The sequence below is a fragment of the Clavelina lepadiformis genome, chromosome 1, assembly GCF_947623445.1.
Source record: "Clavelina lepadiformis chromosome 1, kaClaLepa1.1, whole genome shotgun sequence".
In the NCBI taxonomy this organism is placed as follows: domain Eukaryota; kingdom Metazoa; phylum Chordata; class Ascidiacea; order Aplousobranchia; family Clavelinidae; genus Clavelina; species Clavelina lepadiformis.
The window spans coordinates 6,648,305-6,667,523 of NC_135240.1; the positions used below are offsets into that span (position 1 = coordinate 6,648,305).

General features: G+C 38.4%; 3 protein-coding genes across 7 annotated transcripts; 2 read left to right on the forward strand and 1 right to left on the reverse strand.

Annotated features, from left to right (window-relative positions):
• The first annotated feature begins 286 nt into the window (after nucleotides 1-286).
• Nucleotides 287-9,855, forward strand: LOC143453526 (mothers against decapentaplegic homolog 5-like). The gene is made up of 9 exons (XM_076954891.1): nucleotides 287-436; nucleotides 734-894; nucleotides 1,753-1,924; nucleotides 6,232-6,379; nucleotides 6,628-6,884; nucleotides 7,130-7,351; nucleotides 7,589-7,749; nucleotides 8,327-8,422; nucleotides 8,583-9,855. The coding sequence occupies exons 1-9, from the start codon at nucleotides 367-369 to the stop codon at nucleotides 8,724-8,726; spliced, it is 1,431 nt and encodes a 476-aa protein (XP_076811006.1). The 5' UTR covers nucleotides 287-366; the 3' UTR covers nucleotides 8,727-9,855.
• Nucleotides 9,856-10,221: 366 nt separating this feature from the next.
• LOC143458676 (uncharacterized) lies at nucleotides 10,222-17,029 on the reverse strand. Of its 5 annotated transcripts, XM_076955537.1 has the most exons (19): nucleotides 16,754-17,029; nucleotides 16,497-16,571; nucleotides 16,001-16,351; nucleotides 15,647-15,874; nucleotides 15,194-15,439; nucleotides 14,979-15,073; nucleotides 14,817-14,890; nucleotides 14,651-14,724; nucleotides 14,392-14,473; nucleotides 14,150-14,277; nucleotides 13,802-14,002; nucleotides 13,604-13,713; nucleotides 13,157-13,291; nucleotides 12,951-13,041; nucleotides 12,750-12,856; nucleotides 12,635-12,651; nucleotides 10,964-12,516; nucleotides 10,775-10,856; nucleotides 10,222-10,713 (listed from the first exon to the last, which is right to left on the reverse strand). In XM_076955537.1, the coding sequence occupies exons 3-19, from the start codon at nucleotides 16,157-16,159 to the stop codon at nucleotides 10,676-10,678; spliced, it is 3,420 nt and encodes a 1,139-aa protein (XP_076811652.1). In that variant the 5' UTR covers nucleotides 16,160-16,351; nucleotides 16,497-16,571; nucleotides 16,754-17,029; the 3' UTR covers nucleotides 10,222-10,675. The 5 variants fall into 5 exon arrangements, with proteins under 5 accessions (XP_076811652.1, XP_076811663.1, XP_076811643.1 ...); XM_076955548.1 differs by having other exon boundaries at nucleotides 10,964-12,513; nucleotides 16,001-16,571; XM_076955528.1 differs by having other exon boundaries at nucleotides 16,001-16,571.
• Nucleotides 17,030-18,177: 1,148 nt separating this feature from the next.
• LOC143446027 (COMM domain-containing protein 3-like) lies at nucleotides 18,178-19,166 on the forward strand. Its single transcript, XM_076945474.1, has one exon. It carries the CDS (start codon nucleotides 18,351-18,353, stop codon nucleotides 18,918-18,920), a length of 570 nt encoding a protein of 189 aa, XP_076801589.1. The 5' UTR covers nucleotides 18,178-18,350; the 3' UTR covers nucleotides 18,921-19,166.
• The last annotated feature ends 53 nt before the right edge of the window (nucleotides 19,167-19,219 follow it).

A 19,219-nucleotide genomic window follows, 5' to 3' on the forward strand; every position in this document is an offset into this window, starting at 1 on the left:
AAGGGCCTGCTTTTAAAATGACATACTAGTTGAATTTGGAGGTCTTGTACACAAGTGCACAACCACAGGCTCGCTTTATATACTAGACCCCAGCTACTCAACTTGTGAAATCCTCTGGTTGTGCTCTTGTATACTAGACCCAAATTAGGTATTACCTGTAATGAACTGATTTGTAAATTGGTGTATATATGAAATTTTGTTTTAGTGTACAATACTCATCTATTGGATGCAATTGTATACTAGAGTTACCTAAGAATTGTAACATTACTATCAATTTAATATGGTTGTGCATTTTCTGACTTTACAGTGTGGAGGTTGTTCTTGTAGGGCGCTGTGTGAAATTATGTTCTGATTATTTCACATGAAATGGCTAATATGACAAGCTTGTTTGGATTTACAAGTCCTGCGGTCAAAAGGCTTCTTGGCTGGAAGCAAGGTACATACCACTTGCATTGTACATTTGCCAGCTTGCTGTAAACATAATTTGTGCAGCTGATTTCTGGTTCAGTGTTGGATTTTGAGTAGACCTGTTAGCCCATTTGTGTTTCGTTCCTATTTGTTTGGCACTTGGTTTATCTTGAGTGTTATTTTTGTAATCGTTCAGATTGGCTAAGATCTAGAATAATTTAATAATTAATCAAGTATAAAGTTCATTGTTTCTGTTACTTGTACTGTATTTGTATATATGTACGGCTATGACTGTAAACATAATTGCTGCTTCTCTCCAATCCAGGTGATGAAGAGGAAAAATGGGCGGAAAAGGCGGTTGATTCGCTTGTCAAGAAGCTGAAGAAGAAGAAAGGCTCAATGGAAGCCCTTGAACTTGCCCTTAGTTGCCCAGGACAACCGAGCAAGTGCGTAACCATTCCCCGATCTCTGGATGGTCGGCTGCAGGTGCTTGCTGAATTCTAAATTTATAAATGATTAATCGTGTAAACACTGGTACACCTTGCCGGAAAAATCTTGTGCAATGATATTATCATTAAGATGATTAATACATCTCTTGCTGTATATATTGCTAAGTTTTCTCTTTTAGCTGTGGAGAATCTGAGTAAAATGCTAACCAGCAAAGCGCAATAAAACATCTCCAATAATAATTTAATCAATGAATGAGAAAGGGTGGTGAAAGGCCCCAAAGGCTTGAAATGCTTTTGTCTAGATGTTATATACCAGGGGTGGCCAGACCTGCTTCATGCTCGAGCCGCATATAACAAATTCCAGTTTTAAAAGAGCCACAACACAAACACAACAAAAAACACGAATTTATTCACTCACAACGAAGTGTAGCTATTGATTAACATTCGTGCTGCGTGGTGATACTATGAGTCTCCACCTGGGCTTCACCAACTCTTTTTGCAAATATTAGTATAACCTTAACCAAGACTTAAAACTAGGTCAGCCCTGACGTACAGCTTCAATCTGACAGTTTACTTTAACTACAGTGTACAAGTTAGCACACTTCTGTACAATAATGTACTTTTTCGGAGTGTAGTTTGATTATTACTAACAGTCAGTCCATTGTTACTACGTGTGATAGAAGGCACTGTTTCATAATCTGACCAAACAACTCGTCCAGACCGGGAAAATGCATGTCTAATTCAACAATGCTAATTCATTAAAGAGCCGCAATCAAAGGCTCAAAGAGCCACAGTTTGGCCACCCCTGTTATATATGATGTTGCCACAATGCTGGAAGACCACACAGCCACCACACCATTTTATGGATTTGTAATAAAAAGCAATTTTAACGCAGGTATCCCATAGAAAAGGTCTTCCCCATGTCATATACTGCAGAGTATGGAGATGGCCTGATCTTCAGAGTCACCATGAATTGAAGCCTCTCGATATCTGCGAATATCCGTTTGATGCAAAACAAAAGGATGTCTGCATAAATCCTTATCATTATAAAAGAGTTGAAAGTCCAGGTAATTTTTGGTTAGGAGTTCACTGGCATTACATTGAAGAGATAATATCTTTGACTTTTTAGCAAACTAGTATATCAGGTATAAATCGTAGCATTGTATACATCCAGTTAACCACATTTCACGACAATCGCATAGCAACGGCCAAAGAAACCAGTGGTTAAACCAGGCATGCACAACTCAAAACAGTACACGGGCCGTTTTAGGGAAAAAAAAATTTCGCGGGCCGCGTGCTAACATTGTTGTAACTAACGTGTAGCCTACTTTATATAATGTGACCGATTAACCGTCGAATAAGAGATATTATTGAGAAGATGGTTACTGTCAAGAGACGGTTGCCTCTCGCACTACAGTATGTAGTTGTTTTTAACGCTTATCGGCGGTAAAGCATCGGATTCGTTGATTATGTAACTGTAACCGTGGAGAAAATGCCTGAATGAGCGAAATCACGGAATATCTCGTGGGCCGCACGAAAAGGTTTCGCGGGCCGCATGCGGCCCGCGGGCCGTATGTTGTGCATGCCTGGGTTAAACCCAAAGCAAAATGCACTCATGTTACAGTCAGAGACTCAGAGTACAGGTACACTTCGCTTGTTCAAATTTCGAGTTTTCACGTCATTCCTGCACCTTAGTCTGACTTGGAGATTGTTGTTTACACCGGGGTCCTGTAGTGCGTGTGTCAAAAATTACAGGAAATGTTTGTTGCTCTGTGACTTGTCGCCGTCAAGTCTTTCTCATGGGAATTAGTGCTAGTGTGTGACAGCTCCTAACAGGCAAACGGCTATTGAAGTGGTCCTACGCTCACTAGATAACAAATTAATGATTAGCCCAACTGCGTTGGGGGTAAGGTATTTCGTTGGTTACTGACATCACCACGTTTAGGAGTTATTATTTTGGCATCCCGAGTTTCCGTATCATCCTTCCATCCATATATAGGCGTTTTTGTGCTTTGTCCGTATAATTTGCAGAATACGCAATGTCGATTGCTTTAATTAGCTACTCCATGCACCAATCTGTTTGAAGTTTAAGGTCAGATGCTTCCATGCGCAGGTGTTCAATTGCACAATCGCTTGGTGATATTTGAGTCGTGGCCAAGTACTCGAACTTGAGCTTGGTATTTTCGCCAGCTTGGTTTGGCATCGCTTTGTTTAGAAGTAATTTCAACTGTGTTTTTATGGTAAACTTTTACTTTGTATCTGGTCCATTAGTGGTTGCAACAGTTAAAAAATCTATTTAGGTAAAGACAATCTGTTTTATAAAGTCATACCATGTTAACACAGGTTTTCTATTATTCGTGGAAATTGCGAGCAATCTGTAAACATGTTTTGAACAAAATAAAATTTGTCAAATTACCCAACGTGAATTAAGTCCGACTTTGCCCAATTTTAGCCATTAAATATGCGCCACGCTGTGTATTGCGTGATTATTTAGCCTAACTTAGAAAAGAATTTTCATGGCTGAATGTCAGAGTAGCTTAATTTGCCGTGTAACCACCACCAAATCGCGTAAAATTTCTTTAACGGTGCCACGCGGGATATTATGATTATATTTTGACCTGGAAAAACATACGCCGTCGTAATGTTATAGCGTTAGCATTTTTCAGTTACTTCACTCAGTAACTCAATATCTTTATAACGATTTAAAAAGCCTTGTACCATTTATGGACGACAAACGAACTTCATGATCGATGTACAAATGTCATACATTTGGTCGCTCGAACTGAGACGTTTGGTTTCCTGTAAAATCATGGATTTGTCAGGCCCGTGCCCTCCACAGCCCTTACTACTTGGTCTGAATCACCGCACACAGCCCGCTGCTTTGGATTTTATGGGAGTTTGCAAAGGGCGAACATGCTGTGAAAAGACCCTCGCCTTTGTAACAACTCGGTTTTACGTTGAGAGTTTTTTTTACTACTTATCGCCTTTCCAATGTGGTTAATGACGTCACCAGACATTCATCGCAAATGTCAAGACTACTATTAAATTTGCGTCTGGGTTTTCGGGTAAGTTTTTTAAGGCTAAACTAATTCACTTGAGTGAATTTCCTGTAATTAAGCCCTACTTACAAGTTACAACTCGTTAAGAACAGTTTTGAGAAGGGTATGATTCATATGGTTATAGACGCAAAATCTGAGATGGAAAAAATGCTCCGAGCCGTCGTTCGCTCTCAAACGTGAACGTAAAATCCGCTTTTCTAGTCGTGATTGATTGCCTTGTTTTCTCATAAATAACTCTGGTTTTACTTCTCTATTTCGACTTCAGAACATCACAAAACTTGGTGTAAGATATCACAGCCTATATGATAGGTCGTAATAACAATACAAGGCCTGTAACTTTCACATGACGCCAAAATTTTTCGCTTGTAAATTGTAGCAAGTTGCACTTTAACAACAGTTGAAAACAATTATCACGGAACCATGCTTCGATTATGCTGTCATTATCTTACATTGTGACGTTACAAAATAGTGTTATTATTTTCGCGTGTAATGGCGCCAGATATGGCTCCTTTAGTCGTGATTGTTCCATAGGTGGCGATGCAATAATTATGCGCTTTTATCTTAGTCCAAGCGCCACGCTGTCTCCGCTGACCGAATTATGAGATTACTTCGCTTACCCGAAACACTGACTAGATAAAAAGTGTTTTTGAAAAATCAAAATTTGATGTCGTTTTTGACCATTTAGCCATCTGACGACCAACCTCTCCAATTAGCTTAGTCGGACAAAAGCCCATGCTTGACTGTGCTCGCCGGTCAATGAATTCGCTGTAAATTTTCCGTTTCGGTTTGTAGCGCTCAGTAATTCCCATTTAGCCATGGCTTAATGTCATGCTCCAAGGAAGGATTAAATATCACATCCATTTAAGGGTATTTTAGTGTTTTTTAACTGTCATTATCAGTTCTGTGAAATATCTGCGTCCGTCAAATTGACATTGGGCGACTTGCTTTTAATTAGCTTAATGTATTTCTTCGTCTTGAGGGTGCGAGCTTTCCTATTCGCGTCCGACCCAGACAATCTATTCTTGGCTGTTGTTTGAATAGTTTCGATTTTAATTGATATTAGGTTTTCAGTGTCATGTTACGTCGCCTCGTGCCGTTTACTCGAATTTACTCATCGAATCACTTCCCACTGTCGCTTCGGTTCTCGCCAGCTGGCCGCGGTATTTCCAGAAACATTCTCCCTTGTTCTTTACAGAACATCTGGACCAATTGGCTTATCACAGCTGACATTATTCGTTGACATTGCGAATGGTTGAACAAGCGCGCGTTTGTTGCTTTTGACCACATTCTATTCACGTCAGCACGTTTGGGTTCTTTTGTGTGTGAACTTGTCACAATTACTTCTGTCCAAGACGGACTGACATTAAACAACGACAAATATATTTAATGTACGAGGAGTTGAAGGATTTCTTTTACCTAAGTGAATGATATTGTGCTAATTGTCACGATTTCGGAGAAAATGCAACTCAAATACTACTTGCATGGGGAAGCATTTTGAAACAATACGAAACTATAGCCCATGGAAAATTTCATTTGTCTTGTTCATGCACTTTCCAGACCTCCGTTAGGACTCGTATGTGTTTAAATGCCTTGTTGTGGTCCTGTGCAATATCATATCAAAGTCAACACACCCTGCTTTTCCTATAAAATTTTTAATCAAACTCGTAAAATATGGTGATATTCTTGGCGATGATCGTTCTAGCTGATCGGCTGATTGTAAACTCGAAGTAAGTACAAAGTACAGCAGATAGACTGGAGAGGGCCTGTGCAAATTTTGTTTCTTCGGATCCTGTGTTCGTTACTTTGCACCTGCGCGGGGGTATTTCAGCAATTAACCTCCCAAAGGAAACATCAACCTTCAATTTAGGTGCTGTGGTTTCATTAGAACTTCCTCACACGTCCTAGAAAAATTCCCCAGCCATTTTTGGACTTGTTTACATTTCTGTGGAGACTTCGTCATGGAAACATTTTCATTCACATGGTTTTAGCTCACAATTAAAAGATACCATACCACTTAACATGTTTTGTTTTGAAGTGTTTTTTTTCCATCCAACTTGCGTATTTGTATGCATTTTCAGATGGCTAGATTTAAGTAAAATCTAATTAAAAACACTCGTCCAATTATAAATTTTGCTTCAGGCACTCTAGAATTACAGTGTCAAACATATGCAATTATTGTGATTTGGTGTAAAAACGTACTCAGTCTTCAATTTTCAGAGAATCCTTTGTGTCGAATAATAAATTGAATAACTATAAGGACCATATAAGTGCACAATTTTAACCTGATTCACGATTCATGTTTTTTCTCTTCGCAGTGCTACCTCCAGTTTTGGTTCCGCGACAGAGTGAATTTGTTCCCTCGCACAGCATGATACATGGACCCGGGCCTGGTGGTCCCCCTGGTCACAGCCACATGCCCCCTAATGCTAATTATAGCAACACTCCTGGAAGCTTCAATGGAAGGTTAGTTTGTCGTGATTTCTGTTGCGTAGTCAACGCATTCGACCTGCTCAAGTTGCTTAATTGACCCAAACTTTGGTAGAAAAACTTGAAAGAGATGGATAAAGTGGTCATAATATATGAAGGCTGGTAATAAACAACAAAGCAATTTTTATGAACAAATTGGTTACAGTACACGGGTGGTCATATTTAGCAGATTACACAGCGTTTTATGATTCTCTATGGCTTCTCATTCTTGTTTTGGTCCCCAGGCATGTACCTCCGAGCCACCACAACCTACCCAACCAGAAACCTGCCTCACCTTATGGAGGGTCCCAGGCCTCTGATGTATATTCACCCAACTCTTTCCCCCCACCTCAGTCCCCGGATGGGTCAATAACTGGGCCCAGCTCCCCATACAGTCTTCCTGCCGACACTCCACCCCCTGCCTACATGCCCCCAGAGAGTGAAAAGGGGCCCGAAAGCATGGACATAGCTAGACCCACAACCCAAGCCCCAACACGTCAGGGTAAGACGTTGCTCTCGTTGATTTGTCTGAGTTGATTTGTGTTTTTTTGGTTATTAAATTCATAAACATTAATTTAACTTTAAATGGCTATATGATTGGGTAAGCAATTGGCTCACTCTCTGAGTGGTAGCTATCTACTTTGTAATGTATGTATATATCCGTATACCCACCACCAAATCTCATACACCGATACTTAATGATTTTGCTGTCGTTGATTTAAAACGCCAATTTTTCTTCTGCTTTAGATGTCCAGTCTGTGCCATACAGTGAGCCCAACCACTGGTGCACGGTTGTTTATTACGAGCTCAATAACAGAGTAGGGGAGGCCTTCAACGCCACTTCAACTTCAATTATCGTTGACGGCTTCACAAATCCATCTTCTACTTCAAACAGATTCTGTCTCGGTCAACTTTCCAACGTTAATCGGAACTCCACGATTGAGAATACAAGACGCCATATAGGAAAAGGTTAGTATGGCATACATGGAAAACAATAAGACATAGATTGGAAAGGGACGAGATATGTGTTGTAACTGTAGGACTACTGTAGATTATTTTTAATGTTTCTTTCTTAGCGTGGCCTGTTTGGGCAGTAAAGCTGATTTTTTAAACTAGTCGTCAACCAAATGTGTATTGTTCATAATAATTCTTGCACGTGTGACCATTTGGCATCTTAAAGATTTCTCTTCTGATGAAATTCTCCAGGTGTCCACCTGTACTATGTTGGTGGTGAGGTCTACGCTGAATGTCTCTCGGATTCATCAATTTTTGTCCAATCACGAAACTGCAACTATCATCATGGCTTCCACCCCACCACTGTTTGCAAAATTCCTCCTTCTTGCTCACTTAAAATTTTCAACAACCAGGTTTGTAATAAACCAATGATTGAAAGATATCTTGTCACCTAACAACGTGTTTTATTTTAACTTTACATTTTATTTGTAAATTTTTATCGATGAATTAATGTTTAGAGATTGTAACTTTGCAGCTGTCAACTTTCAGTATATTTCAGACCCTCTAAGCCAGGGGTTCTTAAACTTTTTGGCACACGCCCCCCCTTGACGGTACCTAAAAAATCCGCGCCCCACCTCATTGCAAAATAAAAAAGAATTAAACAAAAAAACAATTTATTTTTAATTAACTTTCATTAATGTGACGGATGTAGTTGTTTTTGGGAAACCAAACGTTTAACTCGAGGCTTTGTAGAAGATAATGCACATCTTTAATGAAGAATGTAGAAGATAATGCACATTTGTCATCTATCGCGCCCCCCTTATGAATCTTACACGTCCCCTAAGGGGGGCGCCCCCCCCAGTTTAAGAACCACTGCTCTAAGCATTTCAGTTAAAATTGGTCTGCTCAGGAAACATTGAGATAGAGATAGATAGATACAAGGCATTTTGATGATTTAGTTTATCTTTCAGCTTCACTTTTTTTGTGCAGGAATTTGCCGGCCTTCTCTCCCAATCAGTTAACCACGGTTACGAGGCTGTGTTCGAACTTACCAAGATGTGCACGATAAGAATGAGCTTCGTGAAGGTGAGTAGAAGCAGTGAAATCCAATGTCATTTGTAAACTAATTCGAATTTGAAGTGAAATCGTTATCTTCATTGTGACTGGATGTAACAAACTATGTGACTGTACACAATTAGAAACTTTAGCCCGGTTTATTGAATGATTGACATAACGCTGGTTTTAGGGCTGGGGCGCTGAATATCATAGGCAGGATGTTACGTCAACCCCGTGTTGGGTGGAAATTCATCTCAATGGCCCTCTTCTGTGGTTGGACAAGGTCCTATCACAAATGGGGTCACCGGCAAATCCCATTTCATCGGTGTCATGAGACTTTTACACTGCGGCTGGATCGTTGCGTAGATTTTATTGATTTTTATACATTTTCTGTAATTTGGCTTGAATTATGCTCAGTGCCAACAAGCGTAAAATTCTAAATCAAATCATGTTTTTGAGATCCTTTTTTCCACATTTTTTAAGACTCGCCTTGGATTTTTTGCAGCACTTTGTTGTATTTGTCCCCCTGCAATCAAGACATATTTCGCTAGACTTTGCAGTTTAGAAGACAAAACTACTCCCATCTTCAGCGCATCGTCAGAAAGTATCTGATCCAATAGACCAGTGATTCCAAATCTTTTCCTATTTGTGGACCCCTAGCTGCAATTTATGTCTTTCTTTCTTTATGTCTAACTTCAAAATTGGTATTTGATGGATTGTTTATGAAAAATTGAAGTGAACCCCAGGCTAAGAATCAATGCAAAGACAAACCATGGAATATGAACGGAAATGATACTTACGTTGTCGACAACTGTCTGGTCAGAATCTATCCTGCGCTTTTCGAAAAATATGCTTGTGATGATGGGGGCGGTAAACTTGTTTTGTTAACGTTTCTGCAAACCATTTTACATACTATCGTTATATCGTGCTCATTTATCTGTGTGTTGTTGTTTTTTTTTAATGGACCGGTAACAGCCCTGTGAAATTTTTATGGTGCTCCTAACAATTTTCGACGTTTTTTGATAATGTATGATATCGTAATAGACCCAAGACCTGCCATTTTCTACACTGCACATTTTGTACGGGTATAATATAGAGTTTTGAAGAAAAAAAACGCATTTGTGAATAGTTACTGGCTTGCTTTAGGTTGTTAACTCAACCATAAGTTTTCTCTTTCACTTAAATGCGAAGTTCTAAATTGCTTTGCTTTTTTCATATATTGTGGGCAGCTGGCGTAATTTTTTTCATTGATTTGTGTGGAAACATAGGCAATGAAAAATGCTGGGCACAGGCTATAACACGCTTTGCATGCATACCACAAACTGATTAGTTTAAGAGTCTTTGCATTTTGATATATCTTCCACACATTGTGCTTTTGTGTAGCAAGTATTAAGCACTGCAATTGCCACAACAGCAGACGGGTGTTGCATTTACTGAAAGTGAATTACAAACCATGTCGCTCACTGTGTTGATTGTCTTATTGTTGCAACATGTGAAAGGATGATCAGCAGATGTTCATTTAGCAGAAGCGTTTGTAAAACTTACGCATTATATCGTAAACAGAATTATCGAAATTGTCAATTAATGAAGAATTTTCTGTTGGGACTAGTAATGGAGTTGTATTAAAGCAGCTGCTTTGTTGAAGGATGAAAAACACTAAATATTTATCCTTGCACAAGTGTTATTGGAAGCCATAAATTAACTGTTGAGTTGTCAAATAGGACAGCTTCTGATTTTTCAAGCACCACGATCCGAATAACATGAGGTTTTTATTGTTGTGGTTCATTTAGATAACCTAACAACTTATGAGAAACAAACAAAGCCCACAGTAACCATCAATGCTCTTTAATCGTATTTCAAGTAGCACAGTAGTAAGGCAAAATATAATTGAAGCACGCAAAAATGGCGAAGAAATAATCAACAGGTGAGCTTGTAGATGCAGAGCAACAAGATTTTGATTTCAAGTGGAAATTGATGAAAAAATTATTACTATCGGATAAAAGTTCGTTTTTCAAAACGTAAATTTTGAAAAACACAAAAGTAACCAAGATTTAATCCTAAAAAAATGGAACTTAAGTAAATAATTGCAAAAATTTGGTGAAAGCAAATTTATAAGTTGATCAAAAGAAAATTCATCAAAAAGATATATTGTGAGAGCAACAAAACAGACCAAATAAGAATTCAGAGTTACAAATCGACTTTAACTACCGCAGCCGCATTCTTCAAGAAGAAGCGAAATATCAAGGAAAGAAATCTCTAAGCAGCTTGAAAGCTTGTTTGAAGTTACCGTCTGGTTCCTGTGCATGTAGATTTAAAACATGCTACTAAATTCAATTACACATTTTGTTCGTTGCAAAAAAACAGAAGTTCTCTTCCACTTACCTGGTTGCATTTGATTCTTGACTGAAAGCAATGCTTCCATTGCCGCTTTATCACGTTGGGCGTTGTTTGCGATTGTTGTTGCCTGCAAAAGTTAAGTGACAGTTAGTAAAGATTACATCTAAACTTAGCAAAGGCAGTTGAGAACACCCTGTAACAACATACGCAAAAAGAATAACTTGTCGCCTTTACCTTGGGCAAAGTGTAAGGTGACCTTTCGAGAGCAAATGTCTGCCTTGGAGCCACGGTATCATATTTTTTGTGAGCTGGGGTCAAGGGAGATGAGAGTGGCATTACACCAGTAATGCTATCGACACTAAACTTGCTTGACGCAGGTGAATAACTGCTACTGGAAGGTGAATAAGAATAAGGTGAACTGTTGACAGTCTTGGAAGTGCTTCCTTTCGAAGTGGAAGATTGTAATGTTCCTGTTGCTAGGCTGCTTGGTGCTCTTCCAATTGGTGCTGACATAAGACCGGCGCTTTTACTTAAACCATGCGATGAATTGTCTTTATAGGCAGACATTGAATTTTTGCCAGTTGTAAACTTTTGGTGCGTACCAACTGATGATTGCGAGCTTTTCTTTGTATGGTCTGTAGTTGACAATGAGCTTTTGAAATGATGTGAAGACGGGGATTTATGTGGATCACTGTGAGAATTATGCGACTTCTGCTGCTTTTGGACTAATTCCGGTGAATGTCTGGTGAGGCCTGGTGCATGCCTACTAATGGTTTTCGAAGTGCTGGTTTTCACCGCAGTTACAGGTGTCTTGGGCTTTGCTTTAGCCTGCTTAGATCCTGCTTGGCTTTGACTTGGCAAAGTTGTCGTGGAAGATGTTAAGCCAGCAAAGTACAAAGGAAATGAGTTTGACGTAGGCTGCATTTGTGAATGCAACGAATTTTGTTGCTGCATGAAATTAGCAAAATCTTCCATCGATGTCATTCCTGGTAAAATTCCGGGTTGATACGGCACTGGAGGGAAATGTCCGCCACCAGCTGGCGTCATCATGGCCAATTTAAAGAGTTCCGCGCTGTACTGGTCCAAGTGTGAGGTATTTAACGATGAAATGTTCTGGGAAGAATTGGTAGCGGTTTTGCTAAATGATTTTTTTGCTTGGGATTTTGATGCAACATTCGTATTTGCACGAGAACTTGTTCCAGAATGTTGAGGAGTTACTTCCTTAGGAGAACTTTTATGGGAGGAAGATTTTATCGTCGCAGAATTATCGTCTTCAACCGAACCGGCTTCATGCCAAACTTTTAATGTTTTTTGAGCACTGTCACCTGCAGACTTAGCTTGAGACCTGGGTTTCCCCATGTCCAGCATTTTGAAAAGTGAAAACGAGTCACTATGTGAAGGTTCCTTCTTGTTTTGAGGTTTTGCACTTGGCGTATCTTTGTGAAGCGATAAACTCTTCAAATGTGGCTGCTCATGTAAGACTACAGTAGGATTTTTCAGTGAAAACTCCTTCATCTGAGAAACCTTATTCAAAGATATCTCCTTCTGAGCAGATGTAATTGCTTTATTCATGAGGTCATTTTGTTTCTCTGGAGCAGCGGAACTATCCAAATTCAAATTCAACGACATGCTGCTGTCTTTAAAAAGTTGTTTAGATACTCTACCACCATCTGGCTGTGTGAAAGGGGTCGGAGTGTTCGAAATCAAGCCTGCTAACATCTGTGACGATAGAGTTGGCTTCTTTTCCACTTTTGTAACAGCTATTCTTCTGCTTCCACTCAAAACTACTACAATAATAGCAAGTTATAACAATAAGCCTGAACTAAACAAGTAAAAGAAAATATACCGGTATCCCACTAGGCGGTGGGATGATACACAAATATTTGCTTGTGGACTACCACTCACCTTTCTTCTGTTTCGCTCTGCAAAAAATAAAAGTTGCTATAAAAACTTTTCACTTTTCCAATGTGCACAAAAGACAATAAAATAATTTGCTGGAAATGGTAGACCGACAACTTACTGGCTTCCTGTAATAACTTGGTGGATTTCACGACTTTCTTTGAATAGCATTCGCGCTTGCATCCAGCCTTTTGGCCATAAATTCTTCACTTCCATTTCTAAAAAGTTCTATGCACAAAGAACAACATGTTAAACAAGTTTTACTCATAAGCAATGTCTTCATTTACAAGCTTTGTTAAGCTTAAGTTCAAGAAATTGTAACCTTGAGGTATTCCTCTGCTGAGTGGCTGCTTCTGTTCTTCAATGTCTCAAACTGACGTACTTTGACTTTTACAACATCAAACAATAACAACCTACAAAAGGATACGATTGGTTAAGCAATGATAACCTTGCATGTAAATGTATCAGTGTTTTTGCAAAGTTGACTACAGAGAAGTATGGCTTGAGTTTCAATGAGATTGACATCACCTTATCTTGTCTGTCCATTTAAATTTTCTTCTCGGAGCATAAATTCTCTTTGTTTTCTCTTCACCACCAGGTGTCAGACCTGTGCCATCATCATCTTCATCAGTGGAGGCAGCTAACGCGACTCGGTCATCCATCCTGAAAGCGTTAAAGCAAGTTTTACAAAATAATTCATGTAGTCTGCAATCAAGGATTGTGGGAGGCCTACTCATTAAACACAGGCAATTACGATACATGCTGAGTTTTGTAAGGTTTGGCTTTTGCAATTGCAAAGAATTTTAAAGCGGTCGCAACTTTTAAAAACCAACTGCTGTAATTTTCAGCTGTAGTTGCAGAAGTATAAATTTTCGGAGATCGTTTTGGTCCCCAAGAACATCTTAAAAACACGAGACACGTGTCAGAAATATACCACAGTTGAACTGTCTGAAACAAATTCATTCATCAACCTACTTGGCAAGATGCTGAGCAGCACATTCCTCGTCATATCTTTTCATCTGTTCGCACATCACCTCGTCAATGGCATCTTTGAGAAGCTCTAAGGGCCTCCGCAGAGCTTCATCCTAAACGAAACAAATTATTTAGCACAAAATTAAACTTAAATGTTAAAGTAAAATTGTCAGAATCAAAGCTAAAGGTGAAATGCTCCACCTGTTTCGATGCGTGTAGTTTCTTCATTCGCTTTATCAGTGTGTCTTTGGAGCACGGGACATGGGTGGTTATATGCTTGTATATTCCGGATCTCTCGCGACTGCTTAACGTTTGCGAGCCAACTTCTATGCCCAGCAACAAATGGTTGACATCTGGAGAAAAGAACTTGACTTTGCCTTCGTTCTCGTTTGATTTGGCAATCTGTAGCAGTAAAAAGATGTCACTTTACCAATCGATTTTCGTATAAAACCTAGCTAACAACATTCTGTTCTTTACTTTTGAAAGGTGCTAAACAATTCAGAGCTTAAAACGATAAAACACAAACATCATCATGGAATATGTGAGTACCTTTGTAAGAGAATTTATTTTGTCTTTAATTCCAGTTGGAAGAGAATGAGGTAGTTTTCGAAGATCATCACTGAAAGATGACAGTCGCAGTTTGGATCGATTTGGGTCGTCTGAACTCGACAAAGGATCTGAAGAAAAATGTTTTTTAACTAAATGGAAACAGCAACAGAAGAAAATGAGAGCTAAAATACTGCTGCAACGGTATTCATATTCTTTCATTTTTTTGGCTTGCTTATTTCTACCTGAATCAAAAATGTCCAAGATGTCCTCTTTATCCTTCTCCGTCTGATCATCCAAGAAATCAAGCAGATCTTCTCCAGTGTCCTAAGATGATATCAATGCAATTCATAGTAGTATTGACACTGACTCATATTTACTAGAAATTTTTTATATGCAAAAGTAAAAATGAACGAAAGGAATTTTTTCTCTTCATTTAAGAATGAAGGCTGATATAATTAATCATAGTATCATATCATAGTGAATACATAACACAGTAACTACATGTGGTGTGGTGGTTGTTCCATTGCTCATGGAACGATTGGAATTATGCCCATGTTTGCTAGCACCAAGCTTATCTAAACAGAAAAATTAGTTGAAGAATTGTGTCATGGCTACAACAACAAACAAACCAGGAAAAACAGTTACATGGATACAAAGTAATTCTTACCAGCGGTATTCATGTGGTGTTGCGCTTTGGCCTTTGCTACCAATAATTGCACCTTTGTCTGTTTCTTTTTTGGTCTGAAATTAAGACGGAAATATTGCATTATGTTGTAAGTCAGCATTCCGTCGCAATCCTGATATAAAATAAAAGTAACGTCTTACACACCCCTTTGATAATTTTCCTAATTTATCTTTTCCCTGTAGAGACAACTTGCGATGTCTTTTTTCATCCACATCGGAAGATCCTTTTCTCTTTTTTAACTGTAGAAAATTAAAACAAAGTCAATAAAACTCACACATAATGCAATTACCATAAGATTGCAAATCATTTTAAAAAAGAATTCAAACTAACAATTTACTTGACCAATAACGAGCTCAAACCTTTGCTTTCTTTTTTGTACTCAGGCCGTTTGAATCCCTGAAATCGTTGTCATCAGAATCATTAAATAAATCCTTTTTCCTCTTTTTTTTGAGATGTGCCGAGAGAGGAAGACTGTCTTCATCTTCTTCACTATCATCAACATCCACATTTGAATCGTCAGACACTTGCTTAAATTCCAACTTTCCGCTGTTGATGTAAAAGCCACCAAACTGTGTCGTGAGGCTGGCAGGCACAACTTCATCATACTGCAATAAAACAAGGAGAAATTGGAAACATATTATTACAAAATGGCTTTTATTTACTTTGAGCTTAACATGAAATATCCCAATTTAAAGATTAGGTGAGTGTCAGCAAGAGCAACGATTCTTTTACAAAGCACAGTATCATTGGGAACAACACGATTCATGTTTTATGCAAACAATTCAAAATGTAAAGCAATATGAGTTCATTACGCATTCAGAATTGTCCACAAAAGGGTCAGTTTCATCATATCCGTATCCAACATCAGCAAGATCTTCAACACGATCACGTCTTCTTTTCCTTGATCCTGTTTTTTTCCCTCCGCCTCCATATTTCTCCTCAAAGTATCGAGCCATGGATTCGGCATCAGCTCTTTCTTTTAAGTCTTCATTCATAACTGGATCTTTTTCATTGATTTCTTTTTTACGTATCTTCTTTTTCTACAAATAAAATAAAGTTGTTTTATAAACGAGTTAAATGTTTTTATAAATGATTTGACGTACATTGACTCAAGACAAAAAAACAAATACACAAACAATCATGGCAAATTAACTCAATTCTAAAACCTTTAATATGTCCCTCATCAGCTCCGTGTAAGAAAATTCAGGGCATCCAGCATCTTCGGTTGTTTTAAGGGACAATTCAAAACGAAATGAAGGCTTTTTCTTGGTATCTTCATTCTTTGATGAGCTTGGTTGAGGTAGAACTGGGTATGGTAGTTCCATGGCAAAGTATATCGCTCAACCTATCAGCCGGTCTTAAATGAGCTTTTACCGATAAAGTAGATCTGTGTAAAAAGCTCAGCAATCGAGAAATTTCAGCAATCCCTGAGCTAACTATAGTTCACATCATGTTCCTTACATAAGAATTTATTATTAGTGTCCGACATGTAACAAGACACTAGCCAGCACAGGTACCTGACAGAGAGAAATATTCAAATTAAGAACTTCGTTATATATATGATCTCACACCCATCAATCACTATGTTTGCGAAATACAGGTAAACACTAATTTGCTTTGCAATTTAGACGTTAAATATCTGCAATGGCAACTATTACTAACCTTTACCAGCACCTTTTAAATTACAAGGAAGGCAGCTCTCTCTGTAGTCTCTAAGTCACTTGAGTAGGGATATATCTGTATATTGCAATAAATTATGCAAACTTACTACATGGATTTGTCAGTTAAATATAATTTTGTTTTGAAATGACATGATCACAAATGATAAAACATGTGTCAAAATGGGCATTGGCAATGGCTAGTTGGCTACCCTAACGTAAAAAACGACAAACCCCGACGCACGGAAACCCTTTTCTCACCAAATGTGATGTCATCGACGAAAAGTGTCATCACGCACACAGCACACACTCACACATGACGTTGTAAATGTGTTCAGGGGAATCGCTGAACAGTCTTTGTCTTCATACGAACAGCAGCAAATCAAAATATTGAAAAACTGTGCACTGTTCGACGGTTTGACTCTGTAAAGTCATTGTAAAGCAAATTCTTCATTGTCTTTTCAAATAGTTTGAAAATAAGAATCATTTACCAACTAAGTAATAACGCAATACTCCTTAGTATTTTGCTGTGGAATTGCAGAAATCTTGCTGTTTTTCAGCAGCAAATAAGCCCGTTTCAATCGTTGTGAATGGCACTGCAGGGCAATTTTTATTTATCATTGATCATTTTTCTGTTGAAACCCATGTCATTACAAACGACAATACCACGCCATCGTTTCTTTGTAGCATGTATTCAAACTTCAGAGCATAAATAACATATTATTAAAGCGAAAATAACATCGTAGATTACAGAACAGTCTTTGCATTTTATCGCCATCCAACAACAAACCAAGGAAAACGAACTTTTTCTCACGCTGTCTTGGTCTCGCTTGAGTAGGTTTAGTTGTGGCTGATTGCGCTTGCGTAATAGGAACTAATTTTTTCATTCAACGTTTAACTTTGCGTTGTTTTTGCTGCAGATTGCTTATGAGTAGGCTTACCATATTTTTGTGATTGAAAAGCGGGACGCTTCAGAACAACGAGTCCTATCAGATAAATGTGGTTCATTTTTTACTAGAAGTATGAGACTATTTTGGATTTCTATCGTCAGGGACAACTGAAGTAGTAAGACACCAAGAAAAACTAAAATAATGGATTTTACTAGGAAACAAAACAATGTTCAAGCATTTGTAAATTTACATAATCGTCCAATCATACTTTTCTGTAGCCTACTTTCTCCCAGAAGTCTATATTCGACTTTATTTTCTCATAAAAATCACAGCAGGAAAAGTCAGTTTTAATTTTGCAGGTGATAAGGGCTTTCACATTCAAATGGTTTTTGCAGAAGAAAATGCAAACAAGTAACGGTATCGTACGAAATAAGTTCTTTCAATAACCTAACTGCAAAAAGATCATCTCCTCCTCCTAGCCTAATATTACTGAACAAGCGAATGCGGTAACAATCAACTCACTACTGGACCAATTACCCGCTACAATGACGTAACAATTATTTCACATTTAACACAACGAAACAAGAACACGCATCGAGTATTGCTTTTCAGTAAGTTGGCTAAACAGACCAATCACATCATGCTAATATCCGTGTAGTGTAGGGCAATGCTGGCTCAGTAAATACCAAAGCGGGACTTTTAGTTGACTGACCGGGACGCCGGGACAAAGCCTTTAAAAGCGGGACTGTCCCGGCTAAAACGGGACGTATGGTAAGCCTACTTATGAGTTTAGAATTGAAAATCACTTGCGTAGCTAAAGCATCTGGCATATTGACAGACCGGCAGGCAGGTATAGGCAACCTTTTCAACAACTTTTGTAGCCTAATTAGTGACTCATGATTAGGCTGTGCTGTTAGGTTACTGATTCTTTTTAAAAGGTGGATTATTGCTTTGTTGAACTGTTTCAGATGGACTTTTTGTCCCAACAAAGCCTATCTGGACTAAGATTATGTGGTGACAGTAGTGTAATACCTGATAAGTTATTCGATAGATATGTCGAACACATCTGTAAGGTAATTACTGATCCGGAAAAAGCTGGCCAAGTTCCAGACAATTTCACATCGCTTTCTTCTTCAGCACTGAAGCAATCACACGCTGCCCTGTCCGCGTTGGTTGTAGAATCCGCTAAACATGACGTAGACGATGATCAACTGGGGATGATCCTCGACGAATGTAACTTTTCCACAACAAAAAGGGAAAGTTTTATTGCCACATTTAACCATTTTAAACAAGACTTAAGAAATCACCTTTTCAATATTGGTGTGCAACCTCCACACATTGTGGATATCGGTTGGAGGCTTGACTACAATGTCAAAACTAACCACACTCATAAGGTGAATGAGCTACGATATACTGTATCCTTGAAACAAAACAATGGAGAAATGACTGACTTCACTTGCACTAGAGAGGAATTACAGGACTTAGTTGGGAAACTGAAAGAAGCAGCAAAAGCTGTTGAAAGAGCCAGCCAAGTGTAATGTTATGGTAATATATTCAAGTGTTAATTATTATGTAATGATTGGTTATTGTCATTGGCCTGAACAATACCTGCATGATATTTTGCTGTATATATACTTTAAGATTTATCAACTCATTCATATTTCCGTGTCGTGGTTAAAAAGATCTAGTGTTGATCGAAAATTCGTGAATTACTTCAGTGCTTTGACTACAAATTTACTTTTTAATCATGTGCAATAAATTTTGCATTAAACAATCATATATGTATTGCTTGGTATTTTTTGTTGATAATAATGGCTTGTAAGGTTCATGCTTGCAG

Bases quoted from the DNA above. Each gene is read 5' to 3' on its own strand.
- LOC143453526 (XM_076954891.1), top strand. From the start codon at position 367: ATGGCTAATATGACAAGCTTGTTTGGATTTACAAGTCCTGCGGTCAAA. The intron at 895-1,752 runs GTGCTTGCTGAA...ATTTTAACGCAG, and splicing joins CTCTGGATGGTCGGCTGCAG to GTATCCCATAGAAAAGGTCT. The intron at 1,925-6,231 runs GTAATTTTTGGT...TTCTCTTCGCAG, and splicing joins TAAAAGAGTTGAAAGTCCAG to TGCTACCTCCAGTTTTGGTT.
- LOC143458676 (XM_076955537.1), bottom strand. From the start codon at position 16,159: ATGGAACTACCATACCCAGTTCTACCTCAACCAAGCTCATCAAAGAAT. The intron at 13,714-13,801 runs GTGGAGCATTTC...TGTTTCGTTTAG, and splicing joins AACTACACGCATCGAAACAG to GATGAAGCTCTGCGGAGGCC. The intron at 12,857-12,950 runs GTTACAATTTCT...CTTTGTGCATAG, and splicing joins CAGCAGAGGAATACCTCAAG to AACTTTTTAGAAATGGAAGT.
- LOC143446027 (XM_076945474.1), top strand. From the start codon at position 18,351: ATGGACTTTTTGTCCCAACAAAGCCTATCTGGACTAAGATTATGTGGT.